This window comes from Chlamydomonas reinhardtii, chromosome 16 (assembly GCF_000002595.2).
Source record: "Chlamydomonas reinhardtii strain CC-503 cw92 mt+ chromosome 16, whole genome shotgun sequence".
Lineage (NCBI taxonomy): Eukaryota > Viridiplantae > Chlorophyta > Chlorophyceae > Chlamydomonadales > Chlamydomonadaceae > Chlamydomonas > Chlamydomonas reinhardtii.
Genome location: NC_057019.1, coordinates 3,731,911 through 3,753,600, shown reverse-complemented (window position 1 = coordinate 3,753,600; position 21,690 = coordinate 3,731,911). Strand labels below are relative to the sequence as shown.

The following is a 21,690-nucleotide window of genomic DNA, read 5'->3' as shown; positions in this document are numbered from 1 at the left end:
TCGCGCCCACTTCACCTAGCACCCCCATAATCCAGGGGCAACCGCCACAGCGGGCCACCACAGGATCGGGGCACGTCGATCGCGCCGCTGGAGCCGTAAACAAGATCACTGTACCGGCCATTTGCCAGAAGCCCCACACTTGTAGCAACACCCCAGCTTCAGACACGGCTTGGCTGTCACGCTATCCCGGGTGCTGGGGCCGCGTCACGTCGCTTGACATGGCCCTGAAAGGCGTGCTTGTCTCCGCCCAGGCCACGCACCCTTAGGCCTGGCTTCGTTGCATTCCAAAGACTTCATCTTCCCCGCTGGACGCCCCAGCGGGCAGCGCCTCTGCAGTCCTCTGCCTAGGTCCCAGGTAAGCTGTGGCTAGCATTTGCCCTGCAAGCAGAGGGAGGGTTTGACAGAATCAGAGTCATGGACACCGCATGTACCGCACGGGGCTTACAGTGACTCGCCGACTCGGCATGTGTACCCACCGCCTACCAGCTTCATTGAGTTCACCTAAGTGGCTTCTCAGCCCCACCAAGGCCACCAGCATTGCCACGTTCGTCCCGCATGTCGCCTGTCTTCCCGCAGCACCACTCTCCTGCTGCTGGCCTAAAATGAAATGTGATTTACTCCAGTATCTATTGTTACCATGTTTTCAGGGCACGCCAAAGGAGCAAACGCCCAAAGGGCCACGGAGGGGGGCTCACCCAATCACTCCGTGCACCCGCAGTGTGGTTGAGCACGTTGTTGGCAGCACAGCCTCGGCCCGCTGGATGGGAGGCCCTGCCAATGTGCAGGATCCATCCGCCAGCATGCAGCCCGCGTGACCGCGACGACCATATCATCAATGCACTCATCATCATCTATCCTCGCCATCGCCCTAGTGTTACAGCTGCCTTCATGTTCTGCTCGGTAAGTACTTGTACAGTGGTGTGCATCAATCAACTGGTCGTCAACAACACCAGAACGTCATTAGCCATCGCCCGCGCCACTGCAGTTACCTAAAAACGCAAGCCGCGCCCTCACCCTTACTCTCACCCTCGCCCTCCTCATCCTCCACGTGCATGCACACATAGCTAGCACACACACGCACACACACACACACACACACACACACACACACACACACACACACACACACACACACACACACACACACACACTCTCTCTCAGCTGCCGGGAGCTGCCGCTGCTGCTCTCCGCTGCTCACGCCGCCGCCATCACCAGCTGCTGCTGCTGGTACTGGCGGCGCAGGTCGTGGGCATAGTCCAGGCCATCCACCAGCGCCGTGGCGGCCGCCAGCAGTGCCGCCCACAGCCGCTGGAGCAGCCGCGCCACGCGCGCACGCTTGGCCAGCCAGGCGAACCTGCGCGGGCGGCGACATACAGGCGTCGGTCACAGGGCATGTGGAGTGTGGAGGCAGGCATGGAGTTCGAGGATTGCGGGTATGCGAGCGCGTCCTGGCTGGTGTAGCGTTGAGAGCACGGGTTCGTGCGGCGTATGTGCATATGCCGCGAAAGCGGCCTGTCAATCGCTCAGCAGCATGCCGCGCATACAGCATGTCCATCGGCAAGCAGGCTTCGTACGGTACTCGCGCGCATGGCCTGGGCCCAGGTTTAGTTCGAGTACAGCCACATGCGTAGCCACGAGCAATTAGTTATTAACCCACCTGCGCCGCGACGCGTGCACGTGGATGGCACGCTTGTACTGCTCCTCGCGCAAGACGCGGGTGGCCTCGCCCCACCCATACCGCTCCACCTCGGCGCGCGCCGCCGCGCCCACCGACGCCCTCAGCTCCGGTGACGCCGCCAGCGCCGCCACCAGCTGCGCCGCCGCTGCGTAGTCGCCGAAGGGCGTGCCACTACAGCCTGTGGAGGGCGTGGCGGTGCTACAGCCGCTTCAGCTGCCACCGGCAGCTGCCGCCAGGTCGGCGGCGCTGCTGCTGCCGCCGGGAGATGTTGCAGAGGCCGCCCGCGAGCGCCAGGATGCCGTGCCCGTCTGTGCTTGCTGGCTTGCTGTACGTGCTGGCGTGGCTCACCAGCAGCTGCCACAGCCGCTAATCCAGCTTCTCGTGCGCTGGACCTGAGGTGAAGCCGCAGAACGACAGCACCAGGTGCAGAAATCGCGCGACATCCTCTGCGCGTTTTGAGTGCGTCGAAGAAAGAGACGTCGATTATGGATAAGGACAAAAAGGGCCCTCAGCAGCATCGGCCTTGAGGAAAATATCTTCGGTGCTCACCCTTGCTAAGCCATGCCTCCTCTGCCTGCAGCGCATCAATCTGCGCCTGGAATTCGGCCCGGAACTGCTCAGTCTGCGCCTCCATAGTGGCCTTGAGTGTTGCGACATCGGCCGTGAGTCTTGCCACCTGCTCCTGAAGCGACTGCTGCTGCTGCGGCACCGCGGCCATTTCAGCAGCCTGAACTTGAGCTATGAGTGCGTTGGGGGGTGACGAATGAATGCTTTTTTTCAGCAAGCTTTTAAACACCATGAGAAGGTTTCCCTTATCCGGACAAATACCGACAAAATTGCGCGACCAAGCTCGGTCAGGCGAGGGCCTAACAATAGCAGCCATCATAAGTGTGGCGCTGCTGGCCCGCAGCGCAGCCGAGTTCCCACAACCACACGCCCCCGCCTTCACCCACGTCCCTTTGGCCACGCCCGCCGTCGCCCGCCAGCACCGTGGGCCGCTGAATTCCTAGTACAAGCAAGAGCAGGTGATGAGAAGCACAACGCCGAGTGTGATGGCCAGGGGAGGGCCATCACACTCGGGACGTTGCTCCCCTGCTCTGGCATGTCCACTTCGTGCTAGCACTGCTGAAAGGCGCCCGTCACCCAACGATGGGAGGAGGTGGTGGATTACAATTCTTCCCGTTCGCTTAAAGGGCGCCTGAGGGGGAGGCACAAGCCTGGGTGCTGCGTAGCGGTATGGGTTTGGCAGGAGATGAGTCATAGGCACCGCGTGTACCGCTTGGGTGGCTGGGCGACGCAGGGATGCCGGTAAAAGGTCTTGATGGGCGAGTGCGACCACGGGACCTTGCTGGCTGACCGCGATGAGGCCCCGATGAGGCCCCCAGCCCCGGCGCTACCTGTTAGGCGGCCCTGTAGCAGGCGCTGTGGCATGTGAGTAATTAGTGCCGTACGCGGTGTGCTGTCGTGGCGCTGGGCGCGCCCTGACCCTGAGGTCCCTCCGTGGGGACGTCTGCGCCTGGGAGCGGGACTGGGTGGCGGAAAGTGGCCCTCCCGTGTGCTCTCGGGCAGGGCACCCCTGCTCTCGGGGCCTGGTGCCGCAGCTGCTGGAGGTCGCGGCGCGCGTGGACGCGGAGTTGTTGCGGGCGCTCTGGGCGGGGCTCTTCTAGTGTGCCGACCCGGTTTGCCGGCGTGTTAGTGCGTGTGTGCCCCGGGGGGGGGGGGGGGAGGGGGTAGGAAACAGTGCCCAAGCCCATGCCCCGAAAACTCCGCGACCCTCCTTGAGGGGACGACCAACCCCCCCGGACAAAACCTTGTATTTAATAATACCGAAGTAGTGCCAATTGACACCTCTTGACAAGCACTATCACGCTGTGCCATTAGCGATCCTGTTCTGAGACTTTGGTCACACCGAGGATCCCGCTTGTGATCCTATCCATGGAAATCCCCTCGACCCAGCCCACCCCGCGCTCAACTCTCTGCCGTGTAACGAATGGACAGTGCGCATCGGAAGCCTTGTTACCCGTGAATTCATGCGCACCAGCGCTAGAGAGCCCAGCCGTGTCAGTGCGCATGTGTTGATTGCCGACATGTCCACGCCCCGACGCGCAACTTAGCCCTCCCACGCTTTGTTTGTGCTTATTACGGCACGACATGTCCTAGTTCTTCTTGTGGGGCGCTTCCCGAAATCCGCCAGGATGGGCTTCCGAAACCCGACGGACCCCCAAGGACGATGACCACCCCCCAACTTTGGCGGCCCAGCTTCCTCCCCATCCCCCCCCTGAAGAAACTAAAAGCACGTGCATAATGCTCTCCGAACGCTCTGTAATTTCAAGCATGGGGTAAGAACCTGAGCCTTCTAAACACCCCTGGTGTGCCTGCGTTTGGTCGTACGCCGGCGGTGGCTCCCGTGCGGCAGCTGGTCTGCTTTGTTGTGGCGGTCGGCGCTCTGTTGTATGCGCCTGGGGTGGTTTCCCGTTCTCGTGGTGGTTTGTGCTTGGGTGGGCGGGGGTTGAGTGTCTCTTTCTGCTTTTCTATTTCCTGCTCTGTCCCCTGCGTCTGTTTCTTGCTTTGTTCTGTGACTTTGGTGCTTGCTTCGGCTGGTTTTTGGGGGCCCCGGTCTGCCCTTGCGCTTGCCCCGGAGGGGTGCCCTTGGGTTTCGGTCATTCGGTGGCTGGTGCGGTTGTCCCTGGCGTTCTGCTTGCTCGCGATGCAGGTTGCGTGCCGGTATGGTGCTTTGCCTTCCCCTTCCTTCTCCTTTGTAACCACTGTCTCAAAACAGCAACTGCACGGGGCTTACAGTGACTCGCCGACTCGGCATGTGTACCCACCGCCTACCAGCTTCATTGAGTTCACCTCGGTGGCTTCTCAGCCCCACCAAGGCCACCAGCATTGCCACACTTAGGCACACTTGTCCGGCATGTCGCTTGTCTTCCCGCAGCACCAATCTCCTGTTGTTGGCCTAAAATGAAATGTGATTTACTCCAGTATCTATTGTTACCATGTTTTCAGGGCACGCCAAAGGAGCAAACGCCCAAAGGGCCACGGAGGGGGGCGGACTCCTGTGGAACGAGTTCGCCCGATCCCTCCGTGCACCCGCAGTGTGGTTGAGCACGTTGTTGGCAGCACAGCCTCGGCCCGCTGGATGGGAGGCCCTGCCAATGTGCAGGATCCATCCGCCAGCATGCAGCCCGCGTGACCACGACGACCATATCATCAATGCACTCATCATCATCTATCCTCGCCATCGCCCCTAGTGTTACAGCTGCCTTCATGTTCTTCTCGTTGGGTACTTATACAGTGGTGCGCATCAATCAACGGGTCGTCAACAACACCACAACGTCATTAGCCATCGCCCGCGCCACCGCAGTTCCCCAAAAACGCAAGCCGCGCCATCACCCTCACTCTCACCCTCGCCCTCCTTATCCTCCACTGTGCATGCACACATAGCACCCAGACACACAGGCACACACACACACCACACACACACAAACACACGTTCACGAACACAAGCACACACGCTCGGCTGCCGGGCGCTGCCGCTGCTGCTCTCCGCTGCTCACGCCGCCGCCGTCACCAGCTGCTGCTGCTGGTACTGGCGGCGCAGGTCGTGGGCATAGTCCAGGCCATCCACCAGCGCCGTGGCGGCCGCCAGCAGCGCCGCCCACAGCCGCTGGAGCAGCCGCGCCACGCCCACACGCTTGGCCAGCCAGGCGAACCTGCGCGGGCGGCGACATACAGGCGTCGGTCGAAGGGCATGTGGAGTGTGGAGGCAGGAAGGCATGGATTTCGAGGATTGCGGGTATGCGAGCGCGTCCTGGCTAGTGTAGCGTTGAGAGCACGGGTTCATTCGTGCGGCGTATCTGCACATGCCGCGATTGCGGTCTGTCAATCGCTCGGCATGCCGCGCATACGGCATGTCGATCGGCAAGCAGGCTTCGTACGGTACTCGCGCGCATGGCCTGGGCCCGCCAGGTTTAGTTCGAGTACAGCCACATGCGTAGCCACAAGCAATTAGTTATTGACCCACCTGCGCCGCGACGCGTGCACGTGGATGGCGCGCTTGTACTGCTCCTCGCGCAAGACGCGGGTGGCCTCGCCCCACCCATACCGCTCCACCTCGGCGCGCGCCGCCGCGCCCACCGACGCCCTCAGCTCCGGTGACGCCGCCAGCGCCGCCACCAGCTGCGCCGCCGCTGCGTAGTCGCCGGGCGGGTACAGGTAGCCGAAGGGCGTGCCACTACAGCCTGTGGAGGGCGTGGCGGTGCTACAGCCGCTACAGCTGCCACCGGCAGCTGCCGCCAGGTCGGCGGCGCTGCTGCTGCCGCCGGGAGATGATGCAGAGGCCGCTGCGGGCGCCAGGATGTCTTTGAGGCCGCCCGCCGCCACCGCCACCACGGGCAGACCAGAGGCCATGGCCTGGACACACCAAGAACGGGGTACAGATTAACCATATACGAGTATGTGCCGGCGCGTCATCATGCCGCCGCAATGCCACCAATCAAACAACGCCGAGCAGTGTGCGCTGCGCACTATACAGGGCGCAGCAATTGCTGCAAGCCCACCTCCTCCGAGGCTAGACAGCAACCCGAGTCGACCTGGCAGCGGCCCGCACACGTGGCTACCCGCCCACCCCTCACCTCCAGCACCACAAAGCCCAGCGTCTCGGTCTCGCTGGGCATTACGAACACGTCCGCCGAGGCGTAGGCGGCAGACAGCTCGTCGCCGCGCAGCATGCCCTTGGGGGGGGGGGACGTGGCACGCAGGCCGGCGGAGGCACATACACAAATAAACACACACGTCAGCATTACTGTACAATTTCAACGCAGATACGAGGACATGCAGACCCGCGTGCACACCTTCCACGCCCCAATCTTCCTCGCACACACTCTCGCCACGCCATTACCGTTCGTTGCCCGCTGTTTGATCGCTTGCGCATTCGCGCTCACAGCGTCGCCCCTTTCCCCTTGTGCTTTCCTAACACGCTCTCACCATGAACGTGACGGGCAGGCCAGCCAGGTGCTGCTCCAGCTGCGGCCGCGCCGGCCCGTCACCCACCAGCGCCAGCCGGCAGCCCGGCACCGCCTCCATCACACAGCGCAGCGCGTCCAGGTTCTTCTCTGCAGGAGTGCAAATGCAACAGTATGTCGCGGCCTTACAAGACAACATGCCGGTCACAGGTCCTGAGGAGCAAGGCTGAGAAGCATCGCAAGCCCAGGCAGACAGCGCACGGCAAGCACGAAGCTACGCCGACCAGCAGGCTGACAACCAAACCGCACCTGCGCCCAGGCGGCCCACGTACAGCAGCAGGGGCGCCTCCGGCACGCCGCCGCTGAGCCGCTGGCGCATGGCGGCGCAGCGGTGGCGCGGGTGGAACACCTCGGCGTCAACGCCCCGAGGCCACACCTGTTGACAGTGCGCATACAAATAATGCCACAAAAAAACAGCACAATGAGCGTTGCAACGATGCCGACTAGTACTGCTTACAGCATGTAGATGCGGGGGCGGTGGTGTGCGCATGCCCATGTGTGGGTTGGGTTCAGCGGTATGAAGGGTTCATGGGGCGCAGCTGCAGATGCATGGCGGACCGTGAGGACACCAGCAGCTGCTCGGCGTCCTCCCAACCGGCTGCACCTTCCCTCCACGACCTACCTCAATGGACTGCGAGCGGCAGGCGTTGCGGCTCAGCTCCGTCTGCACAGGGTACCAAGCACACGGCATAGCACAGTACAGCACAGCACACAAAGCAGGTAAAGCAATAGGCCTGACCGCATTGCGCCCCAGCAACGCCACGCTTCCGCATGGCAGCTTAGCCAACATGAGCGCCCATCGGGCGCACACTGTGCTTCGCAAGCACCCAAACCAACCGCCTGTGCACCCTCGACACGCTGCCACGCTCTCTCACCTTCATGGCGTGCGAGGTCACGAGCGCCAGGTCGGCGGTGCGCGTGAACCAGCGGATGATGCTCCACATGGGCTCCACAAGGCCCCGCCACGTGTACCTGCGTGCACGTCCCGAATGCAAACAAGGCCCAGTCATACACGACACGCTTCATGTGTGCCTATTCGCCTGCTCGTTCTCAGTCGAATGAGCGCATGGCAGTTTACAGGCAGGCACAACGTCAAATAAACACACGCACGCGCGCGCGCATGCAAGCCAGCCCACGCACTTGGGGATGTACTCGGGCACGTGGGTGTGGTACGACACCACCAGCGGCACCGCCAGCAGCTTGGCGTACAGCGCGGCGGCGAACACCATGAGGCCGGGGGCGGACACGTGAATCACGTCCGGCCGCCGGGTCTGCGTGCGTGTGCCCACATGCGTGTTTCGTCAGCAAGGGAAGGACGTGCGTGCATGTGTGTGGCGCGTGTCTGTGTGTGTCTGTGTGTGTGTCTGTGGAGGGGGGGCTTAGCAGCCAATGAGTGCCGTGCGTGCGAGTCGTGCTTGCTGCTGCGACCTGCAGCTATTGCCAATGATTGAGGGATGCTGGGTGCGTGTGCGATGAGCAGCAGGGTTCTGGCGGCGTTACGTCGGAACGGTGCCAAGAGAGCACCTCGCTCACAATCCCCGAGAGCGTGCGCCAGTGCCGTGCCCGTGCGCCCGCGCCCGCCTGTGCTTGCTGGCTTGCTGCACGTCCTGACGTGGCTCACCAGCAGCTGCCACAGCACGTTGACCGACAGGCCCAGCGACAGCAGCAGTGTGGGCGAGGAGTAGAAGGGCAGCTTGAAGCCCAACACGCCCACAACCTGGGGGGGTCGGGACGTGAGGCGGGTTGGGTGATTTTGGTGGTTGGGCACGGCAAGCGTGAGACCGTGTGAGACACGGCGGGATGTGGACTAAAGCGTTGTGGGCGCGTACGTCGCGTGGCAAGTCCGCCGGTGACCCAGATCAGATCGCGACGCACGGTGGTGGATGGGCAAGTTGGGACATCATTTGCAGCGCTAGCACAAGCGATGAGCGCGCGAGCGGCTGGCAAAGGCGCAGTCGATGGCATAGTCTTGCGGGGTGCCGCGAACTAATGCCACACGAGGCCAAGGGACAGCTGGGGCAATCTCACCCTGGCGCCGTGGTACTCGGACGGCGCGTGCGGGTCGGGCGTGAACACGCGCACCTCGTCTCCCGCCTCACGCAGGTTGCGAATCAGGCACTGAAACCTACAGCGTGAATGCAAACGGCGGCACCGGGTGTTGCAGGGGAGGGGTTGGTCACCTGGTCCGGTGAAGGAGCCGCAACGGCTGGGGTTCATCGTGTCGCCAGGGCCGCGGAGCTGGTACAGAACTGGACTATGTGGACACCCTACCTGTTCTTCATGCCACTGATGTGCGAGAAGGGGCTGGGCTCCACAAACAGAGCGACGTTTGCCTCGTGCTTGACATGGCGAAGCGCCGGGCGGCCCTTGGCCAGCGTTCGGCAGATCACTGCGCTGCGACGCTGCTGCGCCTGCTGCAGATTCACGCGCGGGGAACGTTGCTGCATCTGCATTTTGAAGTGTAGGTCCGCACGGAAGATTGATCGTTTGCTCCAACGCCAACTGACAGGAAAGGCAAACACCGTGTTCTGTTGGGGTGTGGTATGGATTGACGATGGTGTGGATTTCCGCAAAAGAAGTCCTTTCATTTATGAAGGCGGCATCAAGCGAATGTTCGCACAATTCCAAGGGCCCAAAATGGCGAAGCAGCGCACCCAAAATCAAATGTGCAATTCGATGCACACAATTATTCGCAATGCATTAGCACGCAAGCTCAGAAACTCCAAGCGAGCTGCGATGGCGGGGCTGCCCGAAAGACCCTGGGGTCACCGGAGGGAGCAGTTTGAGCTCTATTGGTAAACTGCAACATATAAGTACTACTTTGGAATAGCAATCCTGAGCTCTGCGTGTGTCGTTGTGCACAAAGGCTGCAGTGCACTCGCACCGTCACCGCCCGCTAGCTGGACACAGCTCATTCAATGTATAACATGTATTATAGGCACTTTCTAGACCAAGCAAGCACTTAGAATGACTTTGATACGTAGAATTGACGCGGGCGCTTGGCCCCCGCAGAACGAGGGCTTTGTGTTTCGGGACTGGATAAAAGGCAGGCACGCTGGCCAAACACTCATTGAGTTTTACACAAGCGTTCATCCTGCATCTGCCAATCTATCCCAGTGAGCGCACCCCGGCCACGGTGCCCTGAGGGCTGTGTGCCGTGAACCGGTCCCTCCAAGGCGCGGCCACGCCCACGGCACTACTGCCCGCGCCCATATCCCCAATTCCCGTGTGCAGCCGTCAAGTCCCCGTGACAGCTACAGGGTCGCCGGTATTTTTTGCTCCCAACACAACCGCTCAAATCCTTGACTGTTTTGCATTGACGCGAGTCCCCGTCGCACGCGCGCGCGGCTGCACGCCACTCCTGCTTCACGCCGGCAGGTGGGAGGTCCGCATCCGCAACGGACAGGTTGCTGTGAATGATGTGGAGGCAGTGGAGCCCACACGAGTCCTCAGGTGCTGGCGGGGCGCCAAGGAGGGGCAACTGCGCGTGGCGGGAACCTCTGTGCACGTAGCCGTCCTGCGGCACCACACAGGGCACACCGCTGTCAATGGAATACTCTGGACCTCCTCGGTTTGGGGTTGTGATATCTGCTGAGGGAGGTCAACGGTACGACAATACCGTACATGCAATAGCAACGGGCTGAGCCAGCCCCAGCCATGGCGCTTGCGCACATCTTCCCCATGTCGTGTGCTTTTCTGTCCCTCTCACCATGCCCTTTCCTCCCCCCCTGGCCGCATTCATACAGGGTTGGGGATGTTGTTTCGTACCGGAGGCTGCCATGGGTGGAGCCCCCGTCGCCTTGCCATGTCGATGTGGTGTACGAGGATGCAGACATGGTGCGTGCGTGTGCGCTGTGAAGGCACGCGTGCTGTCATTGCGCGCCTGGTGCCTCGACGGGTTTGCTGGCCAAAGTGGCACCCGCACGGCCGCGACAACTCGGGAGGGCACACAACGGCATGGCGGTGCCGGCCGTGTGCAGACCGCGGCCTTTGAGCTGCCGTGTCGTGGCTCGTCCCAACGCCCTCCTCCTCCCGACCAGGTTGCGCTGTCCAAGCCCTCGGGGCTGCAGGTGCTGCCAGCTGCCATGTTCCACCAGCGCACAGTTCTCAGCCTCCTGAGGCGAGTCTACGGCGGCGGTGACAGCGGCGCTGGCGGCGGCGGCAGCGGAGAGGCCGCTCGGGCGGGACCGGGCGCAGCGGCAGGAGCGGAGGCGGGCGCAGATGTTGGTCGTGGAGCTGTTGTCGCGGGAGGGCCTGCAGGAGTGGCAGGAGACGCGGCATGCGCATGCTCTTGCAGCTCAGAAGCAAAGGCGCAAGGCGGGGGAGCGCAGCAGGCGAAGAAGGAGCGGCAAGCACGGCAGCAGCGGCAGCGGCAGTATCTGGATGTACCGGCGCCGGTGCACAGGCTGGGACGCGGCACCTCAGGTTGGTGTGACTATGTGAGGCCAACGAAAGGCTCCGAGTTCAAGCAGTGTCCCGGAACACCCCAACGAAATCCACATCGTCAGACTGCAGTCAACTCCGGATGCATGTACGGTGCACACGAGGGTGGCCGCAGCTGCTGCGGCGCGCGCCCACTGTCACGTGTCCCCGCGCCGCGCAGGCCTGCTTCTGTGCGCACGCACCACGGCGGCGCGGCGGCGGCTCACGGAACTCATGATCAGCAAGACCGCGGCGGCGGCCGCGGCGGCGGCGGGCACATTACTCGCGTCCAACTCGGCGTCGAGAAGCCCAACTACTTTACCAGAAGCCACGTCATTAGCTTCGGACTCAGATCGAGAGGCCGGCAACACCGCAGCGGCTGATGCCAGCGGCGCCGCCGCCCTGGCTGCACTAATTAGCTCCGCGCCAGCCAGCGGCAGTGGCTGCCAGCTGCCGCTGCGGAAGTTCTACCGGGCGCTCGTGCAGGGGCGCGTGAAGGCCGACCAGGTGCGTGTGCGTGTGAGCGTGTGTGTGTGTGGTGCATGTGCGCCGATGGCCCGGCGGTTACGAGGGGTGCGGGTGCGGGTCAAGCAAGGGCCGGGGCGGGTTGGGATGCAGGGATACGGTGGTGATGCACGATGCCGTATAAGGTACCGGCGCTTCCGGCTGCCTATGACTGGTGCAGTGGCCGGTGTGGTGATGGCCCCTGGCGGGCCCCGCCGCCTCCTCGCGCGTACGCATGAGCACATACGGTACGAACCCCCTCTCCTGACGCTTGATTCAACACGCAGGGTCGAGTGGATGTGCCCATCGGCCCCATTCCACACCCGGGAGTGGACAGGGGGCTGTTCGCTGCCACGCCCGACGGCAAGCCCGCCGCCAGCGTGTGGCGGGTGCTGGAGCGCCGGCCGGGGCCGGGACAGGGGCCGCCGCCAGGGGCTGGCGCGGCCGCAGCCGCAGACGCAGGCGCAGCCACCACTCAGGGAGCGGAAGCGCTGGCGGCACAAGGCCCTGTAGTGGGGGCGGCTACTGCGGGGCAGGCGGCCCCGGCTGTGTCGGCGGAGGCAGGGTGTATGGAGGCCGAGTGCACGTTAATGGAGGTGCGTGTGTGCGTGTGAGCACAGGCATGTGAGCGTGCGTGGCGGCAGAGCGGGCATTGGGCAGTTGGACTAAGTCATGTGCGTTGGTTTACATCCACGTACACCGCGCTGTCTGCGTTCAGCACACACCCGCACTGCCTGGCCGCCGGGCCACCGCACACAGGTTGAGGTCCTAGCCCTTTCCCATTGTGCTGTCCTAACACACAGGTTGAGATCCTGACGGGGCGGCCGCACCAGATCCGGATCCATATGGCCGCCATGGGCCACCCGCTGGTGGGCGACCCGCTGTACGGCGCGGGCGGCCGGCCCAAGGTGCGGTACAGGCTGTACGGCAGTACGGCGGTGCGGGGGTGGGGCGCAGTCCTTGCAGTGTGCTCGAGGTGCGGCGCGGTGTCCGTGGATCACTAGTTGAAGGTGCGGACTGGCTGACTGGGTGCTGTGCAGGTTGGGATGGACGCTGCGGCCGCTCTCGCGGATGAGGAGGGTGGCGACGGCGGCAGCGCGGATCCGGGAGAGGGTGGCTACGGGAGGCCAGGTGAGTTTACCGGTGGTTGCGTGGCTGGGCGCGGCAATACCGATTGGCGGCTGGGAGCAGCAGTTGGCTGAATGTCCGGGTGGTTCATGCACTCCTTGGGCATGAACGGCTTCCACGGGTATCGACATCAACTTTGGCGGTGCATGCGTGTTGTGTAGGTGGCCGCTGCCCTAGCACCCCGGTTCCTTGCTGTGCTCGTGTTGTGTAACGGGCTTGCCCCGTGTTTCCCCCCTCGCGCAGGCGACTGCGGCTACTACCTGCATTCGCTGGAGTTGCATCTGCCGCATCCCATCACTGGCCAACCGCTGAGGCTGCGCGCCCCGCCGCCACCCCTGCTCATGACGACGCTGGAGCGACAGGAGATATTGGCAGTGGAGGGATTGGAGTCAAGAGGGAGAGAGGACGGGAGGGGGCCATAAGAACTAAGAACGGACAGGAGGCGGAATTAGGGTATGACTCCTGCGTAACTGTCAGAGCAGCGATGCGTTGGGGCCACAGTGAAAGATTGACGCGTGGAGGTTCGTGATGGACAGGCAATGAGCAAGATTCCAGGCTGCACAGTGGTGAACTGGTGATACGGTCGCGGGGTTAGGTGGAGTTTGGCAGGCTCATGCGGTTGGGATGCGCAAGGGGACTTGACGCAGTCAGTCAGCAGGAGAGACGGAGGGTGGAGAGTTGTAGGTAGATATTGCAGGGAGCACGGGTTGGTGCCACGGGGCCCCGGTATAGTTATGCCGCGCCCCGTTTTAGACGCGGGATGGAAACATGGTACTTGATGAGTACCACGCGACACGCTGGACGGCGATTCACAACCGCTTTTGACGTGGTGCCTCCTGCAGCTGGAACAAAGGATCAACTCATAAAGCACTTCTTGATATACCTTGACTCCTCGCCAGCGGCGCAGTTCACGTAAACAACTTTCTTGCTCATCGGTTGACGCATCCCTGCGCTCGCAAAGTTTTTCGAGCGGGCGAGGATGGCCGCGCCTCCACGTAATGTGGACGCTCGGACTGCTGCCCTGCAGCGTCCGGCGTCGGAAGTGATTCTGAAGACGCACACCGAGCCAAGCTATGACCTGGCGATGGAGCGGCGCAAGGCCACGTTTAATGTGGAGGAGCTTTCCTACGTTCTGAATGGTGGAAAGGAGCAGCTGGAGAAGAAGTGGGTCTGCGGGTATTGCTGAAGCCCGGTCAGCAAGCGTGGTCTCCCCCCTTTCTCGTGCCGCCCCTCGCTCCGTGGCTCCTTACCCACCTGACACGAGCAATGCAGCCGCTCCTTCCTTGCCTGCCACGATGTCCTGCCTCACGACTGCTGCTTTGTGTCCTCATAGGATGCGGTTCGCGGAGATGCTTTCCAAGACCAGCTGGGGTGACAAGAGCCGCCGCTACTTCCTCAATCGGGAGGAGGAGTACGTGGGCGCGTTGAAGGCGGCCCTGGGCATCTGGTGCGTGCGGCGCTTGAGATTTTGACACGCGCGAAGTAGGGAGTGAGGCTGTACAGGCTGTAACTTCCACGACGGCCAGAGTTTCACCGCCCGCTGTACAGGGCTCGCTGCACGGGGCCCCCTGGGCAATAGCCCCTTGGCCGCTGCCATGCGCCACACCAACAACCTCCCCCGCCCCCTCCCCCTCGCCCCACCTTCTCTCCTTTCAAATGTCCTTTGTCTCTGGCGCCCCTGCCCTGCCTCTTCCTCGCCCTACCTTTATCCTGCCCTGCCCCTCGCCCTGCCCTGTGCCCCCCCCAGGGAGAAGATGAAGTCGGAGCGGCTATCGCTGTCTGACGGGGCGCTGATGCGCACCCTGGTAGACTTCCCGGGAGGACTGGAGCTGCACATCGGGGTGAGGGCGGTGTTTTTTTTGGTGGGGGGGTAGGGTAGGGGGCAGGAAAGGGAGGGGGCGGGGTGGGGGATCCGGAGGGTGGGGAGGGTGCGGAGGACCCCCCTGGGGATGTGTCAAAAATGTGCTGAGTGCGTGTGTGGGGGGGGGGGGGGCTGAGAGGCCTGTGCTGAGGATTTCCGGAGGGCGGGAGGCGGTGAACTCAGGCCTCAGAGGAGCTAGCCGCGGGGAGCTAGCACAGCATTGTTAGTGGCCAGTGGCGGGGCCCCAGCCCTGTTTAACCCCCCGCGCCTTTCCCCTTCCAACCCCCCCCCCCCCCCCCCGCGTCGCCCTCCCTCCTCCCTGCAGATGTTCATCCCCTCCATCCTGTCCCAGGGCAGTGCGGAGCAGCAGGCCAAGTGGATGCCGCTGTGCATGGGGCTCAAGTGAGCACGGGGGGGGGGGGGGAGAGGAGTACGGGAGGAGTACGGGAGGAGTGGGGAGGTGCTGCCGTGCCGGCATCAGCGGGGTTGCTGCCGGCAGGGAGGCGGGCAGGCACACAGGCACGCAGGCGGGCAGGAGCGCGGGCCGGTCATGCGTCATGACAGTAGGGCCAAGGCCCAGGAGGGCGGCAGGGCAGGGCCTCAGTGTCCCTCCGCTTGTGCCGTGACTTGTTGCGCTCGCCCAGGTACCCGAGCACTGCCTTGGCTGGGATTACTTCCTGAGTCATCGGTGAACAGACACTGTTGGGCGTTGAGAATGTCCACGCCACTCCACACGCCCGCCCCTCGCCCTTAGGATCATCGGCACCTACGCGCAGACGGAGCTGGGCCACGGCACCTTTGTGCGCGGCCTGGAGACCACCGCCACGTACGACAAGCAGGTGCGCGGTGGAGGGCCGGGCGCGGAGGGGGCGGCCAGCGCGCAGGGCACACACAAACACACATGTGTTCCCTATCTCGTGTTTCCTCACACACACACACATGTGGTGGCTGCACGAGCCAACCCACCAAGCCCACCAAGCCTCCTCCTCCACCCGCATACCCACTCCGCCCTCCCACCCCCCAAACCGCTCCTCCGCTTCACACACCGTAACCCACATCCCACCCCGCCCCTCTGCCGCCCCTCTGCCTGCCCCGCCCGCCCCCGCCTGCCGCCCGCGCAGACGCAGGAGTTCGTGGTGCACAGCCCCACCCTGACCGCCACCAAGTGGTGGCCGGGCGGGCTGGGCAAGACCTCCACACACGCCATCGTCATGGCACGCCTCATGCTGCCCGACGGCGCCGGCGGCGTGCGCGACCACGGCCCCCACGGCTTCGTGGTCCAGATCCGCGACATGGACACCCACCTGCCGCTGCCGGGGGTCAGCATTGGCGACATCGGACCCAAGGTGCGTGTGCAGGGGGGGCCGGGGGGTTGGAGGCGGTGCAGGAGGAGGAGGAGCAGGGTTGCCCCCGGGTGTAATGGAGTCGCAGCCGTTGCAGGTGCTGTTGCAGCAGATCCCCGCATGCCCCTGGACACGACACGACACAGCGAAACAACGAACACACTCCCGACCCCGACCCCATTACCCCCCTTTCCCTGAGTTGGCCGACGTTTCCTTGACCATTGGGACCTAGTTCGTTGGGCTCAGGCACATACCGTGGGCACATACCCGCCCCACCCCTTAATCCCCAACCCCCCACAGTTCGGTTTCGGCGGTGTGGACAACGGCTTCATGTCGTTCGACCACCTGCGCATCCCGCGCGACGCCATGCTCATGCGCTTCTCCAAGGTGCGCAGCCCAGCCCATTTTAGTTCATTCCATTCAATTCCAGCCCAGCCCCTGGTGCTGCAGTGGCTGTTCTGTGGCTGTGGATGTGACTTGTGAGCTCTGCACCGCCACCTGCCGGTCAGCGAACAGAAGATCCAAATCCCTGCTCGGGCCGCGACGTTCTCTTCCCTGTTAGCGCTCCACCTCTCAACGTGCTCCTCTATCTCTCCTGGCACCCCGCCTGACGCCTTGCCTTACGCCCCTGCTGCGCTCTCGTGTGTTGCTCGTTTGACTGCGCCACCGTGTGTGGGTGTGTGCACAGGTGACGCCCGAGGGTGTGTACGTGCCGCCGCCGCCCTCCAACAGCAAGGCCTCATACGCCACCATGGTGCGTGAGCCTGGGGTTGACACCAGTGTGTGGCAGGGTGTGGCAATGTGTGACAGGGTGTGACTGGATGGCACCACATGGGGCCCCGGGGCGCGAGTGAACGACGCCATCGCCGTAGCACCTAGTGCGGCACTTTCGCCGCCTTCTGCCACATTGGGCCCCTCCCACACAAGCCCTGCCCGGCCCCTGTCCTCAACCCCCGTTCCCCCATGTGGCCTGCAGGTGTTTGTGCGGGCTGACATTGTGAAGAACAGCGGCTCGGTGCTGGCGCGAGCAGTCACCATCGCCACACGCTACGCCGCCGTGCGCCGCCAGACCGCGCCGGGGCCCGGGCAGCGGGAGCTGCAGGTGCGCGTGTGTGCGTACGTGCGTGTCGGCAACAGCAAAGCATCAGCGTAAGGAGTTGTGCATGCACTTGTGCAAGCAACCAGCGGGCCGCGCGTGCCTGCCTGCCTGTCTGCAGGCGCGGGCGTGTGTAAGCAAAGCACAGGGGGAAGGGTTTCCTCCGCAGCTCATCCCTGGACGTCGGCACGTCACACGTGTGGATTCCTCACGCCACTTTGCCCCCTCCCCTCCCCGCCCCCGCCCTATGCCTGCACGCACACACGCGCACCCAGGTGCTGGACTACCAGAACTGTGCTGCCACGTTGCTGCCGTTGCTGGCCGCCGCCTACGCCCTGACCTTCATGGGGGAGGACATGATGGGCATGTACCGGTGAGAGGGGCGGGAGGAAGGAGGGCGGGAGGAACGGGAGCGGAGGGCTGGAAGGGCTTGGGTGTGCTTGGAAAGCGCAAAGGAGAGGGTGTGTGTGTATGTCTGTGTGCGTGTGTGTTTGTGTGTTTGTTAAAGAGCACAAGGAAAACATAGCGCAAAGACAGTGTATGCGATGCAGCAAAGCGACGGTTTACGGATGTTACCTGCAGTTACCACGCATACCTGCTGCGGTGAGCCGCCGGCCTTACCAACCGGAAATCGCGCAACCCCCGCTACTCTAACCTCGAGGGGGGATTAGTGTCCACACGCTCTCAAGGTTGCAAACCCATGCATGTGCTCACGGTACCGTGAGGCCCAGGCACTCCTACGATTCCTAGCGCCGCGTCGCTACTCCTGGCCGCTAAGTCCAAGCTGCCGCCCAATCCTCGATGCTCACCTAGACTGTGTGTGTGTGTGTGTGTGTGTGTGTGTGTGTGTGTGTGCGTGTGGTGTTGGCGCCTGTGAATCAGCTGCATTGATGGTGAGCCTTTAAGCAGTAGGAAGCTGCAGTTTGCACCGCCGCCACCACCATCACCACCGCACCAGCACCACACCGCATGCACATGCACCCGCAGGAAGTTTGAGGCGGACCGGGACGCGGGCCGCTTTGAGGGGCTGCCGGAGCTGCACGCGCTCAGCAGCGGGCTCAAGGTGCGCGTGGGCTAGATGCGAAGAGGGATGCGGAGTTGGGCTGGGCTGGGCTGGGCCTGGGCTGGACGTTTTCATTGACATGAAAAACAAACTGTGGACGCTGGATGGGGGCATCGGCCGCTCACATGCAAGTGCAGCACTTGGGTGTCGGCCTGCAGCTGTACGGCTGTGCTGTGCGACTGGGATGGGGCCCTTCACCCCAACCACCGCCACAGCCCCCGCGCACCCCTCCCGGCCTCTACAACACAGCCGCCCCTGACGGCCTGACCCCTCACACCTGCAACCCCCTTGGGATGGGGCTTTTTCGTTGGGCTCGCCCTCTATTGCATTGGGTTCGGTTTAACTTGGGCTGGTATTCACAACCCCCCCCCGGTCCTGTTTATGCCTTCGCTTCATAAGTAATCGTGAATGTAACCCCCCCCCCTTCACGGACATCGGTAACAACGCGCCTGCTGTACTACTGTTCCTAGCTACGCCTTCACTTCTTGAATAATCATGAATGTAAAACCCGCCTCTGCTCACGTGCGCAGGCGCTGTGCACGTGGATCGCGGCGGACGGCATCGAGGAGTGCCGGCGCACGTGCGGCGGGCACGGCTACAGCCGCCTGAGCGGCCTGCCCACGCTGTTCGCCAGCTACGTCCAGAACGTGACCTGGGAGGGCGACAACAACGTGCTGTGCCTGCAGACCGCGCGCTTCCTGATCAAGGTGCGCGCGTGTGTGGGTGCGTGCTTGAGCGTGAGCGTGCGTGTGTGGTGGGTTTGGGTGGGACGCAGGAACTCGTTGCTGTTGAAGGACCGATAGCAATAGCTGTGAGGGACGGGAATGGCGTAACCGGCCGTGGGTAACCATGTGTAACCGTTCCACGCGGCCTGCTCACTCCGCTGGCTAGACCTCACCAAGGCTGGACGTCACGCCCCCCAGCCCTGACCCCGCGTGTTCACCCCACCGCCGCCATCTAACCTCTCATGCCCGGAACCCCAACCCCAACCTCTCGTCCCCTCCCCCTCACTCACGCACACGCTCACACGCTCACAGGCGCTGGCGGGCGTCAAGGCGGGCAGGCGCGTGGAGGGCAGTGCCGCCTACCTCAACGACGCCGCCACAGAGCTGGCGCCCGGCCGCCGCTGCGCCGCCGCCGGCGAGGCCTGCTGGCTGCGGCCCGAGGTGGCGGCGGCGGCGCTGCGGCACGCGGCGGCGCGCAGCTGCGCCACCGCGGCGGAGACGCTGGCGGCGGCGTCTGGCGGGCGGCTGGTGTTTGAGGGGGCGCCCTGGAACAGCAACACCGTGGACAGCATCAGGTGCGGGGGAATGGGTAGCCGTTCATGGGGAGTTTGCATCCCATGAGATATCACATGAAACGGAAGTCATGGGATGTAAGCGCGCGGGGAGAGGCAGACGTGTATGTCAAGAGCTCACTGTGTGTGTGTGTGTGTGTGTGTGTGTGTGTGTGTGTGTGTGTGTGTCATGGCAAGAGAGAATGCAGACGCAGGCACACATGCGCAGGCGTCTAACCAGCTCCCCCGGCGCCAACGCTCCGCTCTGCCTTCCCACCCTTCCTCCCTGCATCCCCCTATCCACCCACCCACCTAGCTTGCACCCCACCCCGCCACCCTGCAACGCCCCCCCCCCCCCCCCCACCCCGCCTCCCACCCACCCCAGGGCCGCCAAGGCGCACTGCGCGCTGGTGCTGCACGGCACCTTCCTGGCCAGCGTGGCCCGACTGGAGGCCGGCGCCGGCGCCATCAACATCAACACCAGCACCGCGGCCGCTGTGCCCAGCGACGACGCCGACGCCGGCGCCGCGGGTGCCGGCGCCGGCGGCTCGCTGCGCCTGGGCGGCGCGGCCGCGGGTGTGCTGCGTCAGCTGGCGGCGCTGTTCGCGCTGGAGGTGCTGGAGCGCGGCGGCGGGCTGGCGGTGCTGCTGGAGGACGGATACATGAGCGGTGGGTTTTGGGGGGGGAGGGGATGCAGGTGGGGCGGGGCGTTGGGGGGGCGGGAGGGGTGTGTGGAGGGTTACGTTGGGGGCGGTGGAGGGCGAGGGAGGGAGGGGGGGCTTCCTGGCCGGTACGATGACGGGTGCGCCTGTTGGTGCCTGCTCACCCTGCGTCGGACATGACAGGTGTGCCCTGCCCTGCACCTCGCCCTTCGCAGCCGCCCAGGCCGGCGCGCTGCGGCGCGCGCACCGGGGCCTGCTGGCGGCGCTGCGCCCCAACGCGGTGGCGCTGGTGGACGCCTTCGCATTCCCCGACTACCTGCTGCACAGGTGGGGTGGGCTGTGTGCGTGCGTGCGTGCATGTGTTAAAAAACCAACAAAACGAGCGTGTGTGTGTGTAGAGGGGTAGTGTGTGTGTGAGAGGATGAGAGGTGGGGGCGGCCGTGGACGTGGGCGTGGTCACGTGGTGGGGCGGCTGTGAGGGCTCGCCGCAGGAGTGGCGGGAACGCGCGAGGGGCGCTCGTCATGGGCGAGGTCTCGAGGCGTTCGGGCGGGCGGGCAGTCGCTTGCAGGGCGGATACGCTACGGCGGTGCACCCGTGTTCGTGCGCGCGCACGGGGTGCCGGCTGTTGCTGAGGCCCACCGTGACGGCCCAGTTGGCGACCCGCCGCGCCCTCCTTTTCCCCTGATGCCGTCCCTCATTCCTCCTCCTTAGCCCGCCCGCCCGCTACGCCTGCCCCTGCCCCTGCACGGCTGCAGTGCTCTGGGCCGCCAGGACGGGGACGTGTACCGTGGCCTGCTGGACATGGCGCGGGGCTCGCCGCTCAACGACACGGAGGAGGGGCCGGCCTGGCTGGAGGTGCTGCGGCCCGTGCTGGCGGCGCGCAGCCGGATGTAAGGCAGGAAATGGCGCAGGGTGGCGGAGGGCGGGGGCGGGGGGTGGATGAGCGAGGGCGGGGGCGTAGGAGGGCCAATGCGGGGGTGCCTGGTCAAGAAGGAATGGGCGCGGGCTGGGCGTGGGCTGGGCGCGTGTCAGCGAGGAGCTAGCGGGCACACTGAACGTCTTGTGAGTGTCTGTGACGTGAGCTAGTTCGAGGCGTGTATTATGTTTGGGGCCGTCTAGCCGCAATTGGAAGGAGCGGGCCCCAGTGACAGGGGAAGGTTGTCGCGTAGCCAGGCTTGCGCACGGCCGCACGCTCTTACCAGTTGAACCTGTGGGTTTGACCCGCGTGAGTGGTTTGTGACTTGTGAGGCAGGCGGTCGGCAGAGAGGCAGAGGCGGCGGGTAATGTGCAAATGTGGGAGGCTGTTGCTGTTACCACAATGCGTGCTGTCGGGCTGGGAGGTATTGAGACCTCAAACATCACTGCAACCTCGGGCTTCGACGTACGACAGTTGCATTGAGGACTGAGCCACTGAGCTTGTGCGTAAGAGGCCCGAGCAGGCGCTTTGCGTCGCGCAGTTTGCCTGTGGCTGCCTGCCTACGGACTGTGACTTTATCACGTTCCATTACCGTACAATCCCGTCGCAATCCTTCCAGTTCCATAGCCCGCAAACCATAAAGGTCCTCCTAATCGTGTGGACACCTCCTGCGGCACAGCCCTCAAGCACGTGCGCTAACCGGAGTGAGGCGG

The 21,690-nt window shown here is 63.9% G+C and overlaps 4 protein-coding genes across 4 annotated transcripts; 2 read left to right on the top strand and 2 right to left on the bottom strand.

Annotated features, from left to right (window-relative positions):
• Positions 1 to 429: 429 nt before the first annotated feature.
• Positions 430 to 2,491, bottom strand: CHLRE_16g689201v5 (uncharacterized protein). The gene is made up of 3 exons (XM_043071649.1): positions 2,228 to 2,491; positions 1,658 to 2,124; positions 430 to 1,354 (listed from the first exon to the last, which is right to left on the bottom strand). Exons 2-3 carry the CDS (start codon positions 1,734 to 1,736, stop codon positions 1,209 to 1,211), a joined length of 225 nt encoding a protein of 74 aa, XP_042915773.1. The 5' UTR covers positions 1,737 to 2,124; positions 2,228 to 2,491; the 3' UTR covers positions 430 to 1,208.
• A 1,968-nt stretch (positions 2,492 to 4,459) lies between these two features.
• Positions 4,460 to 9,381, bottom strand: CHLRE_16g689150v5 (uncharacterized protein). Its single transcript, XM_043071647.1, has 11 exons — positions 8,977 to 9,381; positions 8,734 to 8,830; positions 8,327 to 8,422; positions 7,846 to 7,976; positions 7,581 to 7,677; positions 7,328 to 7,369; positions 6,955 to 7,081; positions 6,668 to 6,795; positions 6,316 to 6,414; positions 5,706 to 6,094; positions 4,460 to 5,394 (listed from the first exon to the last, which is right to left on the bottom strand). The coding sequence occupies exons 1-11, from the start codon at positions 9,156 to 9,158 to the stop codon at positions 5,235 to 5,237; spliced, it is 1,548 nt and encodes a 515-aa protein (XP_042915772.1). The 5' UTR covers positions 9,159 to 9,381; the 3' UTR covers positions 4,460 to 5,234.
• A 150-nt stretch (positions 9,382 to 9,531) lies between these two features.
• On the top strand, positions 9,532 to 13,547 carry CHLRE_16g689100v5 (uncharacterized protein). Its single transcript, XM_043071646.1, has 9 exons — positions 9,532 to 9,821; positions 10,084 to 10,158; positions 10,452 to 10,542; positions 10,746 to 11,130; positions 11,309 to 11,634; positions 11,919 to 12,227; positions 12,435 to 12,539; positions 12,672 to 12,762; positions 13,003 to 13,547. The coding sequence occupies exons 1-9, from the start codon at positions 9,673 to 9,675 to the stop codon at positions 13,179 to 13,181; spliced, it is 1,710 nt and encodes a 569-aa protein (XP_042915771.1). The 5' UTR covers positions 9,532 to 9,672; the 3' UTR covers positions 13,182 to 13,547.
• Positions 13,548 to 13,594: 47 nt separating this feature from the next.
• Positions 13,595 to 21,687, top strand: CHLRE_16g689050v5 (uncharacterized protein). The gene is made up of 16 exons (XM_043071645.1): positions 13,595 to 13,923; positions 14,093 to 14,206; positions 14,507 to 14,600; positions 14,946 to 15,022; positions 15,375 to 15,459; positions 15,742 to 15,966; positions 16,264 to 16,350; positions 16,652 to 16,717; positions 16,940 to 17,065; positions 17,335 to 17,432; positions 18,047 to 18,122; positions 18,653 to 18,829; positions 19,160 to 19,422; positions 19,784 to 20,067; positions 20,276 to 20,387; positions 20,817 to 21,687. The coding sequence occupies exons 1-16, from the start codon at positions 13,739 to 13,741 to the stop codon at positions 20,953 to 20,955; spliced, it is 2,208 nt and encodes a 735-aa protein (XP_042915770.1). The 5' UTR covers positions 13,595 to 13,738; the 3' UTR covers positions 20,956 to 21,687.
• The last annotated feature ends 3 nt before the right edge of the window (positions 21,688 to 21,690 follow it).

Excerpts from the sequence above, each read along its gene's own strand:
- CHLRE_16g689201v5 (XM_043071649.1), bottom strand. The coding sequence starts at position 1,736 with ATGGGTGGGGCGAGGCCACCCGCGTCTTGCGCGAGGAGCAGTACAAGC. Across the intron at positions 1,355-1,657 it reads GTGCACGCGTCGCGGCGCAG|GTTCGCCTGGCTGGCCAAGC; the intron begins GTGGGTTAATAA and ends CCGCCCGCGCAG.
- CHLRE_16g689150v5 (XM_043071647.1), bottom strand. The coding sequence starts at position 9,158 with ATGCAGATGCAGCAACGTTCCCCGCGCGTGAATCTGCAGCAGGCGCAG. Across the intron at positions 8,831-8,976 it reads ATCAGTGGCATGAAGAACAG|GTTTCAGTGCCTGATTCGCA; the intron begins GTAGGGTGTCCA and ends TTCACGCTGTAG. Across the intron at positions 6,415-6,667 it reads GCCTGCCCGTCACGTTCATG|GGCATGCTGCGCGGCGACGA; the intron begins GTGAGAGCGTGT and ends CCCCCCCCCAAG.
- CHLRE_16g689100v5 (XM_043071646.1), top strand. The coding sequence starts at position 9,673 with ATGACTTTGATACGTAGAATTGACGCGGGCGCTTGGCCCCCGCAGAAC. Across the intron at positions 9,822-10,083 it reads GCATCTGCCAATCTATCCCA|GTGGGAGGTCCGCATCCGCA; the intron begins GTGAGCGCACCC and ends TCACGCCGGCAG. Across the intron at positions 11,635-11,918 it reads GGCGCGTGAAGGCCGACCAG|GGTCGAGTGGATGTGCCCAT; the intron begins GTGCGTGTGCGT and ends TTCAACACGCAG.
- CHLRE_16g689050v5 (XM_043071645.1), top strand. The coding sequence starts at position 13,739 with ATGGCCGCGCCTCCACGTAATGTGGACGCTCGGACTGCTGCCCTGCAG. Across the intron at positions 13,924-14,092 it reads AAGGAGCAGCTGGAGAAGAA|GATGCGGTTCGCGGAGATGC; the intron begins GTGGGTCTGCGG and ends GTGTCCTCATAG. Across the intron at positions 17,433-18,046 it reads GACATGATGGGCATGTACCG|GAAGTTTGAGGCGGACCGGG; the intron begins GTGAGAGGGGCG and ends ATGCACCCGCAG.